The 21,773-nt window shown below is 36.7% G+C and overlaps 2 protein-coding genes across 7 annotated transcripts in view; one reads left to right on the top strand and one right to left on the bottom strand.

Annotated features, from left to right (window-relative positions):
• LOC110015877 overlaps positions 1-21,773 on the bottom strand; it is a 755,614-nt gene that overhangs the window by 317,120 nt on the left and 416,721 nt on the right. The window lies entirely within an intron of this gene.
• Positions 1-21,773, top strand: part of csmd3 (CUB and Sushi multiple domains 3) — a 478,616-nt gene that overhangs the window by 272,871 nt on the left and 183,972 nt on the right. For all 4 annotated transcript variants that reach the window (XM_023959656.1, XM_023959655.1, XM_023959654.1 and 1 more), the window contains 3 exons: positions 729-806; positions 12,129-12,216; positions 12,342-12,466. In XM_023959656.1, the coding sequence (XP_023815424.1) occupies positions 729-806; positions 12,129-12,216; positions 12,342-12,466 (291 nt within the window). The remainder of the gene's footprint in view (positions 1-728; positions 807-12,128; positions 12,217-12,341; positions 12,467-21,773) is intronic.

The raw sequence follows: 21,773 nt of genomic DNA, 5'->3' as shown, positions 1-21,773 counted from the left end.
ATACAAAATTATTTCTGAGTCCTTTGTCTCGCTGAATTTGTTCAGCGAGACAAAGCCAATAGTTCGCTGTCTCCTATATATGAAATAAGTTAGAAAATAATTGGCGGTGCACCTTGCAACATTCCAACATGCAAAATGAAAAGTTGACACCCGTGTTAGAAAACAGAGGTCACGCTGACAGGGATTACTCCCTCCAGTTTGCTGCCTCTTGTCTTTGATTTGCTCCATTCAACCATTTATTTCCTAACGCTCCATTATCCGAGTACTTTGATTACAGAGCTGCTTCTTAGTTATTTGATTAAAACTGCAATTTCCTCGCCCAGCCTTTGTTCGGAATATGATGGGGCTTCCAGCAGAGCATCCCAGCATTTTGTGCATGTGTCTAAAAGACAAAGAGAGAGAAAGATTCACATGATTGAAAATCCTGAACTGTATTGCTATGGAATTTCTTTTGTCTCTTCTTCTAAATTTCTCTCCTCTGTCTGCGTCTTTTCTTCCCCTTCATTTTGTCTTCGTCCCTCTTGCTGTCCATTCCAACCATTTTAACATTTACTTTGCCTTTTCTTTGTAATTTGCTTTACTGCTTTGCTGTATTCTTTCTCCCAGCATTTTGAGGGAGGAGAATTTGGCATTTGAATAAAATTGATTTGCTAGGTCTATTTTCTCCACTTTATTAAATCTGTTCTCTGATTTTCCTGCTCTTTTCTGTATTCTATTCTCTTCTGCAGTGAAGCGATCAGTAGATTTTAAATCTCGGGGCGTTAAATTATTTCCTGGCAAAGACTCCAGCAACAAGTTTTCAATATGTGAGTTCACATCCCACTGTACCTTTGACTCATGAACTAACATGTAACGGCTTGGTTTGACTTATGATTTTGTAAGGCTTGCTTTTGTTTTTGCTTCATCACCTTTGTCACAAAGACTTTTAGGTTCAACACATTTGTGCTTTTTTTTAAACAAAAAAGGAGAGAAAAATACATTTGCAGCACGAAATCAGTTTGCAGAAATATTTTGTCCGAAAATATGGTAAAATCATCAATAGATGGAATATTTTGAAATGCACAAATGTGTTAAAAACATCAAGGTCTTTGTAAAAGGACTGCTTTTGCATTCTACTTGGCTGTTGTACATTCTGTTGCTTATTTTGTTTGTGTACGTATAGGCAGGTCATGGTGCTTTCCTCTCTATTGTTTGCTTTGAAATATTTAATCATGGCTTACGCTGATAAGCATAATCATTGTTTGCCTTGGCTTGCTTCTGGCTTTTCAGGGCTGAGGGACGATAGCATTAAATACTTTTCAATCACCCAAACGTCTCCCTCAATATCTTCATCCATACAGTTTCAGTTTACTTCTCTTTCACATACATGTTACATATATCTTCCGACCACTGCAGAGCATTACAAGAGAACATATGTTATGGTCCAACTTTATGCTATTTAAATGTTTTAAAGTTGGTTTTAGATGCTTTTTTTTGGTCAAATTTTGGTATCAAATTATAATTACTATTATTATTATTATTATTTTATTCGTTTTTTTCTGTCTGCTAGTGTTTAGGATATTTTTAAAGAAATGAACAACGTTCTCAAATACAAAATACAGAATTCAGCAGATAATAGGATTTAGATTAATCTTCCCAAATATGTTCATGGAAGCTTGTCTGCATTCCCAATAATAAGCTAGTCAGCCACGTAACTCAAACCTGATAGTTTTTGTCCATTTTTGCTATGTGCCTTTAAAATCTTGTTTTATTTTGATGTTTTTTGACTGTGTTTAGTAGTTGTGCTTATTGTCTTTATTTTTAAAAGGACAAAAGATTACATGGTGAGTTCAATAAATGTAGCAAGAGTTTTTTTCAAACCCCTCTCCTCCACTTTTATAAAGGGGTACCTCCCACTTAGACATTCATGTTTCAGGTAACAAACATAAGGTGCTTAAAATGTAAAAATCTGATCGTAACTCCCTACTCCACTCAATTCTGACGCATCCACTTGGAGATAAATAGATCTATTTACTTCTTTGTTTTCCTCGACTGAGCTGGAATCTGGCTGGATAGCTCCAATATTTGGCCATTTTTGTCACATCACCAATGTAAGCTAGCAGGAGAGCATGTAAAGAGATGGATGATGGGAAATAGTGGCAGGCTTACTCTGCACCAACATTCTCGCCCACAACTCAAATTTCTAATGAACTATTGCCGCTCTGCAGAACCTATACCCTAGAGAAAATGACACTTGTTTCTTACATTGGCATAATCATAAACACTACTAAAATAGATCAAAAAATGTTTAGAGTTGGTTTTTTAATCACATCTTAAATGTACAGTAATGTGCAAAAGTTTTTCGCATGTGAGGCAAAATCTTGTAAACAAAGAATCCCCTCAGAAATATACATAAGGATTGCTTATTTTTGTATAAATTACAAAATGGGAAGTCATGAAGCAAAAGGAAAATCAGAATCGAATCCACATATGGTCTGTTGCCTTATAACTAGCATCCGTTCTTACAACTACATTTGCATGACCTAAAATATTTTGAAGAATTGTACTGTATGATCAACCAGTTTTATCAAAAAATATGTGTATGACCATCCGTGTTACGCATAGGTTGATCTGAACCAGAAACAGTGGTGTGGGAAACCTAAAACTGGATGAGGAAAAGCCAAACCTTGCTACCAAAGTGGCAAGATTGGCACAACATCAAGACACAAAATACTTCTACTGCATCAAAAAGGCTTTTTCCAGACAGAGATTTCAAAGCAGACCGTGGTTTCAACACTCTTCTAGCTCTTTTGAAGAAGTGCAAAGAAACAGGCAATGTTGAGGGTTGTAGATGCAATGGAGGGCCAAAGAAACTTACCCCAACAGATGAAAGACACTTCAAGCATATTACCCTTCAAAAGGTATACCCATCTACTTTTCAGAGAAGTCTCGTCAGAAGTTGGTTTTCATGGACAAGTTACAGCCAAAAAAAAGCATACCTCCAATGTGAAAACAAGGCCAGGTGACTGAAATTTGCAGAAAGACATTGGAACTGGGGTGCAGAGAAATGGCAGCAGGTGCACTGGACAAAGAGTCAAAATTTAGAAATATTTGGCAATAGCAAAAGACAGTTTTGTTCATCAAAGTTCTGGAGAGCGGGCAACAGTGAGGGATGGTTAAAATTCCTTCAGTGCTGCATTTTTTCCAAATAGGGTTGGAGATTTGTTCAGGATAATGTTAAAAATGCTAAGAAAAACTGGAAGATATTTATTTATCATACAATGCCATCAGGGAGTAAGATTGGCTCCAAAGTCATTCTACCACAAGGCTACAACCCCAAACATATAGCCAAAGTCATTATGGACTATCTTCATCGTATAAAAAAACAAGAAGTACTGGAAGTGGTGGATTGCCCCCCACAGAGCCCTGATCTCAGCATCACAGAGTGTGTCTGGGGTTTCAGAGACACATGTGAGAAAACCTACTTCAACTAGAGATTTGTGGTTAGTTCTCAAAGATGTTTGGAAACTCATACCAGCTGAGTTCTTTTAAAAATTGTCAAGAAGAACTGTTGCTTTTTTTATGGTTTAAGGAAATCACGCCAAAGATTGAGTTGATCTTTGGAGATTTCCCTATTCCCTGCATTTTTGTTGATTGATGAAAAGATGGAGATAAGATAAGCTTTATTACAGACTCAAGGTCCATTTGCCACAAAATACACAAAACATATAAAAGACTTAAGGATAAAAATAGAACACTCAAACAACTATAAGAACAATGACATAAAAAGTATAAATAAATAAATAAATAATAAAACAATGTCATTAAAGTATAAAAATCAATGACATTGGAATATAAAAACAATGACAAAAACGTATAAGAACAGTTAAATAACCTGGTATCATGAACTTAAAAAGACTAAAACCTAAAAAAAAAATAAAAACTTAATATCCTCATTTTTGAAATCATGATTTGATTCAGGCATTTTTCTATACCTTTCCGTGGCAAGACTTTGTTATATATAAATTAAAAGCACCTTAATGAGCCTAACTCCTCATTTGCCTTGTAGATTGTTATTTGTCAGGTGTAAATGAAGAAGGAAGTAGTCAAGAAATGCTACCCATGCATGTTTGCATAATTATCATAAAAGTTGTTGGGTTTCTTTTGTCCTAAAGGCTATGTCACATCGCCTCTATGTACATTTTGCATGTATGCCACAATAAAAAAATGGTCATACGTGAATATACATGGAAATAGTGAGAAAAGTTGTGGTCTTTACGAGAAATTTTCACATGTGCTATATATGAACCATATTAAAACCACAGAAGTATGAATAAACCTTGCAAAGAACACGTAAACCAGTGTAGAACATGAACCTTGCGTTATTATTGCACTGTTTATATGCAATTAATAAATCATTTGGGCATCAGTTACACAATTTGAATGTGAAAAGTGGGTAACGCTTTCTTTTACAGTAAAGTACTTACAGTGTACTTAAGTGGTATTTACATGGTACTTATAGTGTAACTACTGGGTACTTTCAGGGTACTTACATGGTACTTTTTTATGGAATTTACTGGGTACTTACAGTGTGTTTACATGGTACTTTCTATGGGACTTTACTGGGTACTTACATGGTACTTTTTGTGTCTACTCTGTACTTACATGGTACTTACTGTGTATTTATATGGTACTATTTGGTTCATACCTATGTGGTACATACTGGGTATTTATAATATTCTTACTGGGTATTTACATGTTGTGCAAAGGTGTCTTTTATGGTACTTACCACATGTAAGAACAAGGTAAGTACAAATAAAGTACCTTGACCTTTAGGTCTGCACTCGCTGCACGTTTCATGGTATTTACCATGAATTTACCACATAAACTACCCCTTAAGTACACTGAAACTGTAACTGTAAAAGAAAGTCAGCCCTATTTCCACTCAACTACATGGTACTTTCATTACTAAATACTGGGTATGTTCACTTGAATAGTACTTGGTACTTACCCCTTAAGTACACTGAAACTGTAACTGTAAAAGAAAGTCAGCCCTATTTCCACTCTATTACATGGTACTTTCAGTAGTAAATGCTGGGTATGTACACGTATTACCATCCCGTACAGTGTACATGAACACACTTGGTCTTCTGTCCTCACCACATGAGACAATGCTAACCTGTTGGTAAGGGTAAAGTAACTACATTGTAAAAACATATTCTGGCCTGATTACTTCTTGTAACATGAGGCAAGTTTAAAGAGAAACAAGACAGCTGTGAAAACAACAATCTTTAATATGATACATGTCTGCAGCATACAAAGTGTCATCACAATGAAATATGTTTTAAGTACAAAACAGTACAAAGGAGCATTCCAAAAAACACATTATTGGCCTGAGGGTCGTGCTTTTTGTCCATCAAAATTCTTTCAGCAGAGTTTGGTAACGGTGCAGGACTTCTTCAGGGTTTGTAACTGCAAGAAAATTCACAATATGAGCTCAAGTGAACATAAAAAGCATAACGACTTTGATAAAATACAAAATAAATTGTACTTATTTAATCATTTCTGTAATGAGTTTGATAAATTTCTGTGAATTCTTTATAGCTTTGACTGTAATGCTTGAAATTAATCAATTATCCTCATTTATGAACATGACAATAAATTATTCACAACTTTATATTTTAGTTACATAAACAAGAACAACAAAAAAGAAATCAAAGAAAAAAAATCAAAATTGCCATAAAAAAATCAAATTTGTTTAGACAAAGAATGACAAAAGCAATGTTTTAATTGGCAATTGCTGTGTGTATTTATTCTTTATAAATATTATTCGCACCTACAATTTGCATTCGCATGAAAAACATTGCAGTGTAAAAGAAAAGGAAAAAATAAATAAATAGGCAATTTCAAATTCAACACAGTTATTCACAAAAATATGTTTTAATTTTCAAACATTTACATTCACTGTTGGGTGGTATTGTTGTCTCTATCATATTTGAAAATAAATAAATAAATAAAAATAAAATAAAAACGGCGAAAGAAAAGAAAATGGGGAGACGGCATTTAAACTCTTCATTAATGTAAATAATATGTCCACTTGGAGGATTTAGCTTACTTTAGCTTACTCTCCTGTGGCTTCACGGATTCGTCTGGGATGTCTTCTTCACCATAGCTGATCTAAAGCGGTAAAAAGACGGAAGTACGTCATCATTATTTTAAATAAACGCCTTTCTTTGATTTTCCCAGAAAGACGTGCGCTCAGTCAAACGACCACAGAACAACAGACTTTATCATTTAGGCTACGTGCTTGTTTTACAGGTGCCTCTCTCCTGGTAAGTAACAAAAATGTTTGTAGATTTTCATTACAAACTTTGAAAATGTATACATGAAATAACTGAAATTATTGCAGCAAGGTAGACAGGCTCTTACGTCACGTTTCAAACACAGAGATAGCGGCTTGAAATTACGAGGTTAGCTTCTTTATAAAGTTTGATCAGTTTAAATATTTACATGTAATTTATCCAATATTTAAAAAAAAAAAAAACACTGGCTTACCTGCCAGATGAAGAGAAATTCAAACTGTTGCGCGCGCCTCGAGGTTCTCCGGATTAATCTGCACGTTCACTTTGGGGGTAGTTGTGCTGCATTCAAGTGCGCTGGGAATTTGCAACTTTACTTCCCCTGCCATACTTAACAAAAACACACACTCGGGGTGTTTTTAGTATTAAAACTAATTATTTAGCCTTGTTGTTTTACATATTTTCCTGACATTATATAATATATATTTAAAAAAGTTCATTTTTAGAACAATATTTAAAAAAAGTTAAGTTTTGAATAATTTATTATCATGTTTTTAAATGAGGATAGTACTTGATTAATTTCAAGCATTACAGTCAAAGCGATAAAAAAATTCATAGAGATTTATCAAACTCATTACAGAAATGATTAAATAAGTAAAATTTATTTTGTATTTCATCAAAGTCGTTATGCTTTTTATGTTCACTTGAGCTCATATTGTGAATTTTCTTGCAGTTACAAACCCTGAAGAAGTCCTGCACCTTTACCAAACTGGACAAAAAGCACGACCCTCAGGCCAATAATGTGTTTTTTAGAATTCTCCTTTGTACTGTTTTGTACTTAAAACCTATTTCATTGTGATGACACTTTGTATGCTGCAGACATGTATCATATTAAAGATTGTTGTTTTCACAGCTGTCTTGTTTCTCTTTAAACTTGCCTCATGTTACAAGAAGTAATCAGGCCAGTATATTTTTTTTTACAATGTAGTTACTTTACCCTTACCAACAGGTTAGCATTGTCTCATGTGGTGAGGTCAGAAGACCAAGTGTGTTCATGTACACTGTACGGGAAGGTAATAAGTGGCATTTACTACTGAAAGTACCATGTAATAGAGTGGAAATAGGTCTGACTTTCTTTTACAGTACAGTTTCATTGTACTTAAGGGGTAAGTACCAAGTACTATTCAAGTGAACATACCCGGTATTTAGTAATGAAAGTACCATGTAATAGAGTGGAAATAGGTCTGACTTTCTTTTACAGTACAGTTTCATTGTACTTAAGGGGTAAGTACCAAGTACTATTCAAGTGAACATACCCAGCATTTACTACTGAAAGTACCATGTAATAGAGTGGAAATAGGTCTGACTTTCTTTTACAGTACAGTTTCATTGTACTTAAGGGGTAAGTACCAAGTACTATTCAAGTGAACATACCCGGTATTTAGTAATGAAAGTACCATGTAGTTGAGTAGAAATAGGGCTGACTTTCTTTTACAGTTACAGTTTCACTGTACTTAAGAGGTAAGTACCAAGTACTATTCAAGTGAACATACCCAGTATTTAGTAAGGAAAGTACCATGTAGTTGAGTGGAAATAGGGCTGACTTTCTTTTACAGTTACAGTTTCACTGTACTTAAGGGGTAGTTTCTGTGGTAAATTCATGGTAAATACCATGAAACGTGCAGCGAGTGCAGACCTAAAGGTCAAGGTACTTTATTTGTACTTACCTTGTTCTTACATGTGGTAAGTACCATAAAAGACACCTTTGCACAACATGTAAATACCCAGTAAGAATATTATAAATACCCAGTATGTACCACATAGGTATGAACCAAATAGTACCATATAAATACACAGTAAGTACAATGTAAGTACAGAGTAGACACAAAAAGTACCATGTAAGTACCCAGTAAAGTACCATAGAAAGTACCATGTAAACACACTGTAAGTACCCAGTAAATTCCATAAAAAGTACCATGTAAGTACCCTGAAAGTACCCAGTAGTTACACTATAAGTACCATGTAAATACCACTTAAGTACACTGTAAGTACTGTACTGTAAAAGAAAGCGTTACCGAAAAGTGTACTGTATATGTGATATAAATGTTATACATCGATGGTACATGCATGAAAAGTCTTTTAGACATATGCGGAACGGTCGTGGAAAGCACAAAAATGTATCTCGCAAAAATCCTGCACAATTGATTAAGATTTATGTAATAACTGAGTATAAATAACGTTAAATATCCATTTAGGCATCATTTTCAACCGGCCAAAAATTTTGAACTGCTCAAAACTGAATGCACGTAAAAACCCGTCAACTGAAACCCTTGACGGACATCTACACACACACACTGACGAATGATGAACACACGTATATCATGAATGTATCATGAAAGACTGAAATTTCATACGTGGAAAATGCGCAAAATGTACGTATTGGTTGGGTGACAAAGCCTTAAGATATATTTTTGTCATTAAAGTAATCACCATATGAGTCAATTGAAATGTAAGTCTTCTAGGAGCAATGGAAGTCATTGTCAGTTTCAGTTCACATTCAGGAACTTTGGCCTCCCTTCAGAGTCCAAAAACACAGGCCTTTTACCACAGTTAGTGTTTGTACTTGAGTGTTGTGATACTGTACTTACTAACGAGTAGTGTGTGTGATTGTAGGACAGCATCAGTGCGTACAACTTATTGTATCCTTACAAATGCTTCACAATACACTTACCACACGTAGACGATGGCATGTTTTATAAGAATGACGTCCCTTGAGGTGGCAGCACGAGCCTAAAGGGAACTGCAAGACACACCCGCACTCCCCTTAAATTTCCAAATGCTCCCTTCTACAACCCTCCACGGGCTCTGACAACCCAAAAACCTACAGCACCAGTACGTGTCAACCCTTGTGCTGGTACATGTGACTAAGGCTTTAACAACAAGCTGCCAGGTGGAACAGTGAGAGCAGTTAACGCTGCTGTTGTCATTTTGTGTAGTTTCTGGGCTGGGAAACCTTAGACTTTGCTTTCAATTAACCTGAAAGCCATTGAGGATTTCCTTGACATCTGATGCAGGAATGCAAATCAGGTGCAAATGTTTTCAACTTTTTAAAACTTGTTTTCAACAACCTTGGGAGCATGCTCACAAAAAGCATTATCAATTCTCCAAACGATACTGAAATTTTTATTTAAAAGAAACTGTTAGTGTGTTTAAAACCATTTCTGGAAAGATTTCTTAAAGGTCAAAGATTCTTTTTCTTTTTGTTTGTACCTTCTATTTTATCCTCCAATAAAGCCTTAACCGTCACACAATAAAAATTTAAAGCTTAAACTTTTAACTTGAAAGTTTAATACTGAAACTTTTATGAACATAATATGGACTCCCACAAAATATTGATCAATAAATAAAAACTTTCTGCTAAGCAAATGATAATGGTGATGATACATATATTATTACACAAGTGATGACTATTATCTCTCTTGTTTGAGCTTTTTCAGCTGACTGTCATGTAGTTTATTGATATTAGCTTACAAATTATGCCCATGATAATAAATTAAAATTTGCTGTTTCATCTTTGGTCCAAGAACTAACAAGGATGTTGTAATCTTGTAAAGACAGTGTGGTTCATATTTGCCTCTTACTTTATGCCATATGTGCTCTGCGTCTGTACAAAACATTTGCATTAATATTTATGCGCACCCAAGATCACGCATCTGTTTGTCAAGAGAACCCCGCTAAGACAGTGCAAGCCAAAATATGACAGTGATACGTATTGCTTATCATAATGTCTGTATGCCTTTGCTTGTTTTGCTTGATTGTGCCTGTGTTTGCATGATGCTAAATGTGTTAGAGACTGTGAACTTTGCTGGTGGATAAGCATGGCCTCAGAGGCACAAAAAAAATGACAGCAGAGGCACAATGCATCACGGATTCATCATGTTTGCTGACAGGTTGAAGAGTCATGATTGAGGTTGGATTCTACAAATGTGAAATGCTATGTTAATTTGTCTTGCTCTGCTTGAGTCAAAACACTTTTCTTTGCTCTGACAGGCTTAACTCTTCAGTGAAGCACAAAGACTGTCTGTGTCTGTCTATATATACCTGTTTGCCTTCCTCTTTTTTTTTAATATATGCATGTTTGTGCACATATTCTGGATAATTATTTGTGTATATTGTGTGACGTGTAAGCACAATATACTGATAATGTAACCAGTCCCTCTGTTATAGTGTTAATAGTCCAGATGGCCAAATTAGCCGCTCCAACAAAGCAACAAACTGCATAGTCTAATAAATACAAGCCCAAACACACACAGCTCCAGCCTCATGCTGGGTTTGTTGATACGGCATAAACATGTACTTGCATGTTGGCCAGATAGCCTAGACAGCGTGGGTGAGAAGATGTTTGTGTGAAAGCAGAAACAAGCAGTGTTATTGCCCTGACTGTGTCTTCTTGCACAATTTGATTTGTTGTTAAGGATTGGAATGACATTTTACATTATGTTTTAAGTCAGATTTTTGTAATTGTGTCTTTGTTTGATTTTTTTTTAACGTTTCTTTTGCAAATAACAAAATCTCTACTCCCACTGATGACAAAAATATTATCATTAACAATAGAAGGAAAAAATATTTAAATTCTTCTCAATATAATTTTTTTAGATGAAAATTCTTGTTTTAAATAGTATTTACATTTGGCAGCTATCTCTGATTTTTATCATGCTTAATTCACCTAATATTTCTGTGAACCTTATATCAAAGTCAAATTCAACTTTATTGTGAATATCTATAATGTTTTCACATACATAAATATTGAAATTCAGTTTCTCTCAGTTTCTCTCAAACAGGGAATCTGTTATATTACATAAATTGGAGAATAGACCATTCATTGTTGGTCCGGCTTTTTGCCCCATTGTGCGTAAAATATAATAAAACAAATATAGTTTAAAAAAACACACACACATGAAAATGGGTTAAGTGGGTCAGTTCAAACGTAATTGCAAACAACCTTCAATTGACTCAAGTTTTGAATCAAAGAAGGGTTTGTGTAGGTGTTTTTTTACTTATTTATAATTACTAAGAAATATATGTTGTGTTTAAGCTGTCATTTGTTGAGCATAATTCATTGTTACTTTATTTCATTATTTATCTTCATTCACGGAATATAAACCATGCTTCTCGGTTAATCAGACAATTAACCTTGCAATTATAAATTATTCCAACTTTTCAAAAGCTAAAGTATTAAATACAAAGGTAGACTATTAGGTGCTTTGCAAAAAGAAAATACAAATCTCCATTGAGGATTTTTAATGAAGCTTAGTGTAAAAGATCATTATTTATTTATCTTAGTAAGCTGTACAACTCTGTAATAAACTAGAACCATACAAGAAGGAAAAAAAGATACTCACGAGTTTTTTGATGGTAGCACTTTCCGCTCACAGTGAGAAGGCCCTAGTTCAAATCCTGGCTGTGCTCTTTCTGTGGAGTTTGCATGTTCTTAGATGCATGCGTGGGTTTTCTCTGGGCACTCTGATTTCTAAATTGATTCTAAATTGTCCCTTAGGTCTGAATGTGAGCGTGTGTGGTTGTCTGTCTTTGAGTGGCTCTTTACTAGTCTGAGAAACTGTCCAGGGTGCTTTCATCTTATGGTAGTTGTAACTATTTCTTCCCTGTGAGTGAACATTAGTTGCCTGCAGTGCTAAAAGCCTTGGTGCCATAAATAAAAACAATTGAAATACAATCCAGTTGTGGCATCATAAATGGTTGACCATCACCATGTTGCTATTTTTACTGTTACTTGTACTCTCGGAGTCTAACCTTTCTGTCCTGGCTGTCCACCTGTCTGTCTCTGTGTAGTAAATGAAGGGGGTGTGAGACAAGCATCTAATTCGTGCCCAGATCCAGGGGAGCCAGAGAATGGAAGACGACATGGCAGTGACTTCAGGTACAGTCTCAACTTTAAAAGTCAAAATTGAAGGTTTTTTTTTAAACTGTCATGTGATTAACAAAACTGAAGTTTGATTTGGATTATTTTTTACTGCCTGTATATTTCTGTGTGATTTGGTGCAGCATTGACAGCACAGTGCAGTTCAGTTGTGGAGAGGACTATGTACTTCAAGGCAGCAAATCCATCAGCTGCCAGAGAGTGGCAGAAGTTTTTGCAGCCTGGAGTGACCACAGACCAGTCTGCAAAGGTTAGATATGCTATCTTTCCTCATATCACAGCAGTCAAACACACACATCAAGGGAAGATACATTCCATCGTACCTGCCCTTTTGCCTCATTGTAAAATGATTCTACAATGTCTTTTCATCATGTCCTGGATGATTCTGTAGTTTAACAAGCAAAATTGACTTAACAGTTCTTGAACGACAATTGGTCCATGGTGTGAACATGAATTCAATGGTTGCTCGTTTTGAACGTAAAGCCTTAGGAACATGTGTAGCTATGCGTTAATGCTAGAGTTTTGAACGCGGAAGCATGACGTGCATGTACGGACATTTACATAGACTTTTCATTGGAAGTAGACAGTTGAACACGACTTGTCCAAGGCGGTGTGAACGTAGCTTTAAGCTCCTATTAAATATATCTGTTCTCACACCTGCTGCATGTTTCCAAAAGAGTCTCCAGAATTTCAACTTATTTACCTGCTGAGAGGTAGGCTCAAAATTACAAAATGCACACAGTTGCAGTTACACGGATGCGGGGAGAAGGGTCTTCTGTCATTTTAAATGCCAAAGTCATTCATCTTGTCTTCCTTGACTGGGCTTCAGAGTGTGGCTGGACACACACATTCCTCACCCATCACACTCAGTATTCACTGACCGTGGGTTGCTTGTGTGTATGCAGCCGGGTGGTTTAAAAAAAAAAAAAAGGAAAAATGGCATAGTTTAGTGTCTCGCATGTAATGATTTATATGTATGCAAGACAATAAAAAGAGAATGAAATAGGAAGGGATACAAGAAGGGCAGAAAAACTCTAGAGATTGGAGAGAAAAGATGTGAGAAAAGCCTGAATTGTCACACCTTAAATTATAAAGCCTGAAGGGAGAATCACTAAATCTTTCACAAAATAGTGGCTTGTGTGCAGCAGTTACACCTAAGACTAACTAACTCAGGGCAAGTAGCACTCTGGAAGTCTACAGGGATACTTTTTTTCTCTCAGAGACACCTGAGCCTGGCAGATGCTGGCGAGCTTCAGTTCATCCTCTTTTGCCCTCTGGTTAAAGGACAGTTGAGCTGCTGGCTTCAACTGCAGTCATATGTTTCTTTTGTGAACAAGAATCACAGGGGGAGTGACCTCCATTAGGCACAATGCCATTACAGCACAGATTTTTGTATGCAGGCATTATTACTCTCCAATCCAGTTAAGATATGGCAGCCTTGCCGCCTCTTGTTACTGTCTGACAGGCAACCTTTTTATAGAACACAATATCCAATCTAGACGATACCTTAGATCACCTTGTTGTCACTTACTTTTTGTTTTAGTTAATACGCTTTTTAAATAAATAAGAGGTGCTGGAAATAAAGGCTGTCACATGTTCTTTTAGCTTTAGGAGATGATGACATTATTGGCCTCAATAAATCCTCCATTGAGAACTAAAACCTTAAAATCAGCACTAATTAATTTTGTACCAATTTATTTTTAAAAAGGAAAAATCCCATTGTGTTACACACTAATATAGTTACATCAGTGTGTTGGCAATATATGTCTTAATTAAGCATACTTTTAGTAATAACTCAGATCAGATTAAGGAGGGGTGACTGAGCGTGTGTCAGTACAGTTAAACCGGTTGAGGGACATGATGTGTAAAGACAAAAAATATAAAAATTTGTTGTTGCAAGTAGCAAAGAAAAAATAACTTAGAAAAAGAAACTTGTTGAAGCCTGAATTTGTTAAACCAACCAAACTAGCTAAACAGGTTTTCTTCTGTAACCCCTACTTAAGCCCTCACAAGTGGGTACAGGTTGTCTGTAAGCAGAAAATGGGCAAACCTGTTTGGGGTGCACAGGTGGTCAACAGCAAATAACAAAGTTGTAGACCAAAAATGCACATGCACATTTTTCTACAGGTATGCTCCAACACTTAAACAACACAAAAGGTTAAGTAAGGGTGAAGTAGGTGTAGGACTCCTGCCCTAGCATCCATGTGGCGTTGGAAGATTTGTTTTTTTTCAGTTTTCTGATCATTCAAAAGCCACATGAATGCAACATTTTTCTAAGTTTGCTTTACACAAGTTACATCAAGTCATTGGTACAATTGGCTCTACAAAGAGAATAAGAGCCACAGTTTTGAAATAAAAGCTCATTGATGTTCTGTTTTAAAAGTATAAATGTTACGGTTTCAGTTTATTTGCTTTTGTGTTTTTGTTCTCTTTTTGTTTTGTCATGTTTTTGTTCATTTCCTGTTTTATTTTGAAAGGTTCCAGTGTTGTATCATTGTATCAAGTTTTACTTTGGTCCCCATCTGCCCTTATTGTTGTCACCTGTGTCTCGTTTGTCTGTACGTATTTAAGTCCTGTCTTTCTCTTCCTCCTGTGCTGGTCCATAGTCTTAGGTCTCCCCAGTTCCTGTGTATATAGAGGTTTCTAGTTTGGCTTGCCTGCTTAAGCAATGGTTTTTGGTCGTTAGTAGGGATGGGAATAGAAGCCCCATGAAGCTTTCCTTCATGTAGTTGTGCTAGAAAAATGAAACAACCGTTCAGGGCTTTGAAACCACACAGAGCAGCAGCATCTGGTGGCAGACTGGACGTATATCATATGCTTCAACTAAGCTCCTTGTAACACTTCAATGTGGAAATGATAATGGAAAAAACGTAAAACAAAACAATGCTGGTAATGATAATAAAAAACAACGTAAAACAACACAACAAGTTACATTCTCTGTGAGAAGTGCTTGACACAGCAAAACACACATCACATGAAGAAAATAAACACAAAGCAAATAATAAATAAATTCTAAAACACTAGTCTTGAAAAAAGGATCTCTGGATGCAGACATCATGAATATTCTGCTGAGCTATCTCTAGTACTAAAATCACACCTCGCCATCATATATTGCTAAAAGTATTTTCCTTATAAACGACGTTCATAGTGAATTGCCTTATTAGGAGAACCAAGTTGAAACGATCCTGAGCCACAGTACTTTTTATTTATTTTATTTTTTTTTAACCAGGAACCATGGTAAAGTGCAATGAACTTGACGCTGATTCCAAAACTGGGAAAACAATAGAACTTGTCGGGAAACGTTAGGGATTGATTTGTACTATTTACAGAGAATAGCACGCCCAACTAATCAAACACAAGTGACATCTGAACCGTGGTTCGACCAAACAAAGCATTTGGCGCGTCATACGTCATCAACCACGCGATCTGCGATAGTTGACAGATGACCCGAAACATTGTGCCAAACCACTCTGTTTTATGAAGGTAAAACAAGCGCCGGAACGTCCGTGTCAAACGGGCCATCCCTAGTCTTTAGTTTGTTTTAAATTATTAAACCTCCTGCCTACTCCTCCTCTATGCATTTTTTGTTTTATTCAATAAGCTGCCAGCTCCAACTTTTGAAAAGGACCAACCAATCAAACCTGTGTTATCAGTTTTCAGCAGACACTATGTTACATTTTGTTTGAAAGCATAAGCTGCAGAAAAAAAAAGTAACAGTCATTGATAGGAAACTAGTATGTTGCAGATGGCATAATGGCAAAACTGTTAAATGAGCAGCTGGATGATCCATTGGCTGGGTGTAGGACTGACGTACGGGAAACCAGGGTTCGTTATGAGCATCATCCAGTGTGTGTCTCCGGGCAAGACCTTTCACAGTAATGCCTAACTACGTAGCTACAATGGGGCCCATGTCTGGGTCCCCCTGTGCCGGTCCCCAGCCCGGATAAAGTACAGGGTTGTGTCAGGAAGGGCATCCACCTTAAAATCTCTGCCAAACCACTTTTTCAAATTAGTGAAAGCTGATTCGCTGCTGAAAGAAAGAAAGTGAACATAATGGTGTGACATGCATTAGCTGACATGCATTAGCTTTGTCATATTTATTTTACCCTGTGCAATAACTGATATATGGTCATCCTGTGCAATTTTTTTGGAAATGTATGTGTGTATATTGTGTATATATGTGTGTATATTGACTCCATAGTTTCTTCTTTATATATCTCTCTCTGTACCTGTACTGCTGCTGCAACACGTAAAATTTCCCCATCGTTGGACTAATAAAGGAATATCTTATCTTATCTTAATCTTTTATGTAATTTCAGCTCTTCCCACACTCGTATAGGCGTGTTTCGGGTTCCTTGTTCATAACTCTTGTGTTCACGTGTCCTTACGCAAGTTTTTAAGTACAATGTCAGGCTCTATGTACAAAACAGTAAAAAAGTCCAAACCAGTTGAGCTTTGATCAATCAGGGACTCAGATTTGGTGAAGAGGAAATTAATAATTGCGGTTTGTGCCCAGCCTAAATTATATGACACCAAGTCTTTTATATATCAAAAATAAAGCTCTTAAAAAAAATAAAAATAAAACCTGGAGCAAGATTTGTGGCATTTTGACAGTTTGCGCCAAGCTTCTTCGAATGTTAGGTACATGCGATAGTATTGGGCAGCAACAGTGTGAACCCACGGCAAGTGATTGTTATAGGATCCATAGGATAAACTAGACCAGCAAAAAGTTTGTCTATTTAATCTGACTTTAGTTGTTTTTAAAAAAAGTAATATAAAACAAAATATGTTATTTGATTGTAAGATAATTTAAATTGGAAAAGTGTAGGTACTTATTAAAAATGGTGAAAAAAACACAATTGAGCTTCTGCAACAGCTAAAACGGCTGTATGTGTGGAATAACCAGTTATCTTTTCAAAAATGTGCAACAAATAAAAGGGGCTGCATCCATATGAAAAGCCAAGCTGTCTCTCTTTGTCTTAGTGCCAATGTTTTTATTTGAACTGCGCATTTTTTTTAAAAACAGCTGCAAACATGAAGAGGTATTCTTGATTCCAGTGAAAACAGCTTCAGTTCCCCGAATGCATCTCCTTTTGCATGAGGGTCTATAAAGTTCACCAGGAAGTGACAGAATTTGTTCATAGGTAAGAAATCATTGTGTTCCCTAAAGGATAGTGTTTTTATTTAACCCGCATCTCCTCATTTTGTTGAATTAAAGTGAAGTATGTGGAAGTCTGCATTTAGTTACGCACCGCTCAGATTTGACCTTTACGTCGAACCAATCCACAGCTAACATGGAAATTTCTAAATACCATTGAGAGAGAGAGGCAATGTGGCAGGAAGCATCACGCCAGTTTGCTAACTGAAGGGACACCTCTGCCAAAATGCTTTGATAAGGTTAAATGTGTCTCCTGGAACATAAAGTATAAAGTGAACAAATAAAATGCACTCTAAATATCTTTATTGTGACGGCAATGCCAACGAAAAGAGATGAAAAAGTAATTTTTAAAATGTGTTGGCTGGAGTGGTAATCATGTGATGTTGATGAGAGAAAAATTAATAAATACACATTGAAATAAGAATAAACTAAAGAAATGCCAATCAAACTGGGATGTGGCTTTTCAACTGCTATCACTATGCGAGAGTGGAGAGAGAAAGAAAGGGGTCCATGTGGCACCTTGATTAATGGACAGATGGCAAGGCCACTGAGCCAACTCTGTCCCTCTGTCTGTGCGTGTCCATTTGTGTGTGTCTGGTGTGTATGTGTACATGTGTGAGTGTGCGAACACCAGGGGAGTTTGGTTGATCTGCTTCAATATACTGACTCAATGAAAGCTGGTATATGTCAGCCAGATTCACACACACACACACACACACACAGGTATCTACACACACACGTTGATTTCTAATAGCAGAGGGGAAGACGAAGGGGAATGCTGACAAATGCAAGCGCTTTACAAGAACTTTACTAAGTGACTGTGAGAGGGTTTTGTGTATGTGTGTGTTCCCATTAAAAGCTCCAACCAGAACGAGGGCCATTGGACCACTATGTGCCACATTAATGATGTCATCAATCATTCCCAATGTCCTTTGGTCAATCTATTTGGTCCTTAGGCAGTTTGTTAGTAGAGCCAGTTTGGCCATCTTGTAAAAAAAAAAAAAAAAAGATTTGTGACATGACTCAACACTATGATCCAAGGTTTAACTTTTTTTTGCTATAGATCTTCTAGATAAGGTGTAATAATACAGCTTGATTTCACATCGGTTCTGTTTACCATAAGAGGGTAATAGAGGATACCCTTGAGTCTGGTTTGCTTGTCCGATCCGAGTAAAGCATTTGAGCTCCACTGACTCTCCCTGGGTGAATGGTTGGCTCCATAAAGGGCAAACAAGTGAGAGAAAAAAGCTCCTTTTCGTCTTATTTTTTTGTGGGTCTGGGGTGCATCTTGGACTGAATCATCAGGAGTCCTGGAATACAACATTAATTTTAATATGTCTATGCCCTTTGTAAGCACAAGGGCATCACTAATGACTGAAATGACCATCTTTTATATATTTTACTATTCTTTTTTATGTGCTCTAACTAAAAGGGGATTATGGCAGGATATGTGGAACAGAGACTTGACAAAAAGTTGTTTTTTTTGAGCTGAGATCTTGGAACCTCTTCGTCTTTTTCACACTCATTACGAAATTTTCCAAATATTTTGTAACGTTCTAGTTCAGGGGGGCCCACACTTTTTATTGCATGTGAGCTACTTTTGAGACAACAATGTCTTTAAGATCTCCGTATATATATATATATATATATATATATATATATATATATATATATATATATATATATATATATATATATATATACAGTGGTGGACAAAATTGTTGGTACCCCTCTGTAAAATAGAGAAAGTCAACAATGCTCACTGAAATGACTTGAAACGTTCAAAAGTAACAATAAATTAACATTTATTGAAAATTAAATAATCAAAATCGGCCATTATTTTGAGTTTTTGATTATCAGAATTATTTAAAAAAACAAACTAGAGAAATAGGGCTGGACAAAAATGATGGTACCTCCATCAAAGACTGAGGACTAATTGTCCACGGGGTCATGATGGACTCAGGTATGTCCTTTAATTGACATCACAGCTGTTTTCGAACCCATAATCAGTCAGTCTGCCTATTTAAAGGGAGACAAATAGTCACGTTGCTGTTTGGTGAAAAGGTGTGTACACCACTGAACATGGACAACAGAAAGCGAAGGAGAGAATTGTCCCAGGACATTAGAAACAAAACTATAGACAAACATTGTAAAGGTGTTTGTAGGGTAAAGGCTATAAAACCAGCTCCAAGCAGCTTGAAGTTCCTGTGACGACAGTGGCAGATATTGGTCAGAAGTTTAAGACCCACGGGACAGTAGCCAACCTCCCTGGACGTGGCCGTAAGAGGAAAATTGATGACAAATTGAGGAGACGGATAGTTGGAACTGTATCCAAAGAGCCCAGAACAACCTCCAAAGACATTAAAGGTGAACTCCTAGATCAAGGTACATCAGTGTCAGATCGCACCATTCGTCGTTGTTTGAGCCAGAGTGGACTTCATGGGAGACGACCAAGGAGGACACCACTGTTGAAAGGAAATCATAAAAAAATCCCGACTGGAATTTGCCAAAATGCATGTTGACAAGCCACAAAGCTTCTTGGAAAATGTCCTTTGGACAGATGAGACAAAAAATTGAGCTTTTTGGTAAGGCACATCAGATCTATGTTCGTAGAGTCAAAAATGAAGCATACAACCAAAAGAACACTGTCCTTACTGTGAAACATGGAGGAGGCTCAGTTCTGTTTTGGGGCTGCTTTGCTGCATCTGGCACAGGGTGTCTTGAAGTTGTGCAAGGTCAAATGAAATCTCCAGATTATCAAGGCGTTCTGTATAGAAATGTGCTGCCTAGTGTCAGAAAGCTTGGTCTCAGTTGCAGGTCATGGGTCTTCCAACAGGACAACGATCCAAAACACACAGCCAAAAAACCCCAAGAATGGCTAAGAGAAAAGTGTTGGACTTTTCTGAAGTGGCCTTCTATGAGCCCAGATCTGAATCCCACTGAACATCTGTGGAAGGAGCTGAAACATGCCATTTGGAGAAGACACCCGTCAAACCTGAGACAACTGGAGCAGTTTGCTCATGAGGAGTGGGCCAAAATATCTGTGGACAGGTGCAGAAGACTCATTGACAAATGATGGTCTGCGATCTACCCTCATGTCCTTGAAGATCGACCGGTCGATCGCGATTGACGTAATGAGCACCCCTGATCTGGTCCATAGTAAGATGCAGTCTTATGTGATTTACTAAAACCTAGTTACATGTGTTTGCTCTACTCTAGTTCTCTTTCACCCAATTGTCGAGCTAAATGTCCAGACTGAAAGGTGGAAGACAGTGGCATTAAAAATAAATAAAACCTAGCCTCCTGACTGTAATAAAAAGGCTGTGAAGAACAGATCTGATGCTTTAAAGTTGTTTTTTGGACAGCTTGGTAATTTAGTTCATTTTATTTTCTATTTTAAAGTTTATTACATGTTTTTTTGATAAACGTTTACCATATTTTCTGCTCTATAGGGCAGACTGGATTATAAGGCACACAGTCAATGAATTGTCTATTTTCTAGCATATGTCATATAAAGCACACCAAACTGTAAGGCGCATTAAGCGAGACAAATGTCAAACATAAGTCTGCCTGTCAGTCAGAATTTATTAACTTGATTGTATAATGCTTCACGTTAGCCACATTAGCCGCTTTAGCATATTCACGATACCTTCAACTCCCAACCTTTTTTTACAACACGACATAAAACAGACTGAGACCACAAAAACAAACGTTACTGTGACAAAGCTAACTCCCAACCTCGTTAGTAACACATAAAAAAAAAAAAACTGTCCAGCACCACCACACGTTAGCTGCTTTAGTGCATTTACCATAACATTTAACAATATTTATTTGAATTCATATGTATAATCTTTATATATTAATCTATACAGTGCTCCAGATTATAGAGCGCACTTTGATTTTTTGGAAAACTTATGAAGGCTTTTTTAAGCGTGCCTTATAGTGCAGAAATCATAATAAATATTAGCTGAAGACCATGCCTTCTGAAATTCGTAGCGTTGGTGTTAGTATAGTAAGACTATATTCCTATCAACGGTGTTCAGTTGTGTCAAAATCTGGCCCTCCACGGTGAACATTTGAAAACCCATTCCCATGATCCCATTTTATTTTCTATTACACTTGCCACCCCTCATGCGCTCCTTATGCTGCCTGGCTGTGGTGAAGGACCAGACAGATAATCTGGAGCAGGTAAATTTTAGGGACCTCCGTATGCTTCAGCAGATGTTGCTGTTTGAAAGATTAAAGCTAAAGCCCTGCTGCGGGGACAATTCAATAACCACAAAGGCCATCTTGCTGAGGAGGCAGCAAAGTTGCAATATAGATCTTGAATTTGGATTTTTTTTCCCCCCTCACAAAGCAGATTGCATAGAGACCAATTTTAACCAGAATACTATGTAGT

Source organism: Oryzias latipes, chromosome 11 (genome assembly GCF_002234675.1).
Source record: "Oryzias latipes chromosome 11, ASM223467v1".
Lineage (NCBI taxonomy): Eukaryota > Metazoa > Chordata > Actinopteri > Beloniformes > Adrianichthyidae > Oryzias > Oryzias latipes.
This window is presented reverse-complemented; position numbering and strand designations above follow the sequence as displayed.